The 2,980-nt window shown below is 36.8% G+C and overlaps 1 protein-coding gene across 3 annotated transcripts in view; it reads left to right on the plus strand.

The window, feature by feature from the left end:
* CHPT1 (choline phosphotransferase 1) overlaps nucleotides 1-2,980 on the plus strand; it is a 29,230-nt gene that overhangs the window by 23,915 nt on the left and 2,335 nt on the right. For all 3 annotated transcript variants that reach the window (XM_061638851.1, XM_061638852.1, XM_061638853.1), the window contains exon 8: nucleotides 1,385-1,495. In XM_061638851.1, coding sequence (XP_061494835.1) covers nucleotides 1,385-1,495 — 111 coding nt within the window. The remainder of the gene's footprint in view (nucleotides 1-1,384; nucleotides 1,496-2,980) is intronic.

A 2,980-nucleotide genomic window follows, 5' to 3' on the forward strand; every position in this document is an offset into this window, starting at 1 on the left:
TGCAATTTAATATTCTTCAGATCTATAATTGATGGGTTAGGTCTGGTTCCTAATATTGCATTCATAAATCTACTGCTTGCAAATATGTGGGTTTGTTGGATTGAAATGCACTGTTAAATTCAAGCTGCTATAACATCAAACTTTGATCTTAGGGAAGAAACAAAAATACATATTTATTACAGTTAAGATTGCCAGAGGGAACCAGAGAAATCCTCTATATTTCTTTATTCAATGTTGAGTAAGGAGGGGAGGCAGCCATGACTTTCACATATTCTCTTTATCTCTTGTTGTCCATTTTTCTTTGACTAGTTATATGCACTCCTAAAATCCTGACTGCATTATAGCAGGGATGCTTATGAGGGAAGTGGATGAATGGACTTAAGGAGGAAACCATTGTTACTTCATCTCCTATTTGGTGGTGGACAGATTAAGATGGTCTGCCCCCAGAGACTAATGGATTCCGCTGGATTCCTGAATGCCCTGGGGGAGTTCCCAGTAGATAGACAGGTGACCCTGTTGAAGCCCTTGTCACACATAGAATGAGACGCTGGACAATGGGCTAGAGCACAAGTGACAAAATACATGCTGTGAGGCTGATTGGGCATGAGTAAAACATAACCATGCCTAGTGTGTGGCAGTGAGGGTGGCGAAGGCCCACTTCTCTGCATCACATCCTCAAGCAGTCATCCATTAGAGCTTTTTTGTATTGCCAGGGGTTTGTTGACATCAACTCCAGGAAATGGAGTTTTAGACCCTTCAGAGGCCCACTGTGAATTGTTTGCAAGGCACTTTGGGGTAAAATTGCTTGCCTCTGTATTAGACAGGCACCACCTCTGTTATCTTTTAGGTGCCTAATGAAGACCTTCCTCTTTCAATAAGCCTTTTAAGCAGAGACCTTATCCCAGTCTGCATCTTTGTTGGAATTATTTTTTTAGATGTTTTTAAAGATGCTTTGTTTTAATATGTGTTAAAGTATTTTTTTAAGATTCTTTTTTAGTAGTTTTTAGTGTTTTTGTTTGCCATCTGGACTCCTGTGGGAGGAAAGATGGGATATAAATTGAATAAATAAATACGCAGCTAACTTTAATTTTACACTCTGTGTGTGTGTAATCTCTGAACTGCAAATCTAACTGTAGTGCAAACTGTATCTTTAACAAAAATACTGGAATTAAGGTGTGTGCTCCTGTTATAACTTATCTGTTGGCCCTGGAGAGCAAGATAGGATTTAAACATAGAGTAATTCATTTGTACGGCACCAGATGTTCCAATCTTGTGCTCCTACTGGAAGAAAGGGCGGGATATAAATTTATATAGATTTATTAGATAAAAATCTAATAAAATAAATAAATAAATCTTAACTTCTTAACCTTTTCTCCCTCTTTAGTTCATATCCTTGCTTGATTTGCTGAGATACTCCACTGGGATATGCATACAGATTGCTGCTCATCTTCACATTCAGATCTTCAAAATCTCATCTCATCAAGCTCCTGAACAGGTTCAAAAACATAATGAGTGACTTATAGCTGAAGGCGAAGAGGAGAAAGAGTTGGTGTGGGTGGGAGAAATATTGACTTACGGAAAATACCTCTTTCAGGAATACAGATGTGGAAATCTGCAAAGAAAACCCAAGTGCATGAGAGCTCTCAATTTACTCCCAGTAAAGGAGATCAATTAGATAATACCAAGTTCCTACAGGTTCTGCTGGGACTTACTGTAATTGTTACTTTGATAGGAGTAGGGAGTTTAAGGAAGCTTTTGCTACAAAGTAGCTAATCCTTACTTAGAAACCTGTTTTGCTGCTTGCAGACAAAAATGCTTGAAAATCTAATGTACTTGGCAGCTAACTGAACTCTAAGAAACAATTCATTCCCTAGGCAAATGCAAGTTTCTTAGAGTGCAACTTGACATTGACTCATTTTATAGCTACAATGGTATAGAATACTGCAAAAATTTTGCGGATTATTGCTTTTGGAAAAATATGGTCATTGAAATATGGTATGTAGAGTGAAGGGTTTTTTATATTTAAGGGCTAAAACTACTGAGTTGTCATCTTGTATCAAAGTCTTAGGAGTATGTCTTTCACATTGACTGTATCTAATAGTTTCTGATACTGGTTAAAAGAAAAACCTGAAGGATCTAACCAGACGTTAGCTATTCAAGTTAAAATTATGGCATAATTTAACTTGTAGCAATAGTTAATGCTTAAGCATTAAAATTGTTTGGTTGAGCAGGGAGAATAGTAATTATTACACTTCCCATAATTTCTTTGGCTTAAAAAAATCAGTATTTGTGAATTGCTACTAAGAATTTGGCCTGTATGTTTAAAGAAATGAGAGGACAAGGGAATTTCTTGAAGGATACCACATTCTGCTAAGACCTAACTACATGTGGCATATATTCCCCCCAATACTTTGTTTGTTTATAAAATGCAGCTGCAGCAGAAGAACTTTTTAAACCTCTCCCACCATTTTAGACATCTTAAAATATTTCTCTTCCCCCATCCCAGTTTTTACTCACATGGGGGCAAGAGGTGGGTACAAAAACAGCAGAAGGGGTAAGCAGCCCTGCCCTCATTGCACCAATCTTTTGATGCTGATGGCATCTTATGGGACTGCATTTTTTTAAAAAAATGTGTAAGACAGAAAACAACATGCAACTGAGTCCTGGGTTTATAATGTTTAAGTGATGAAAAAACTAACTATAACTTCACTCATCCTTTTCTTAACTTTCACTTAATTAGACAAAACTGCAAAGCTCTTTACTATACCAGAATGTGAAGCCATTAAAAGTATGGAATTGGGTCATCTACGTTTCAAGCACATTTTCATTTATTAAAATGTATCTGTGATGCATAGGGATTATATAGCTGTATTTTGTGTCTAGGATTTAATTGTTCTATCCAAAAAGTGTTTTGTTTAGGAAGCAGTTTGCACAAAGATGGTCTTTGAGGAATGAGTGTGTTTCACTCACTTTTTTCTAG

Source organism: Rhineura floridana, chromosome 8 (assembly GCF_030035675.1).
Source record: "Rhineura floridana isolate rRhiFlo1 chromosome 8, rRhiFlo1.hap2, whole genome shotgun sequence".
Lineage (NCBI taxonomy): Eukaryota > Metazoa > Chordata > Lepidosauria > Squamata > Rhineuridae > Rhineura > Rhineura floridana.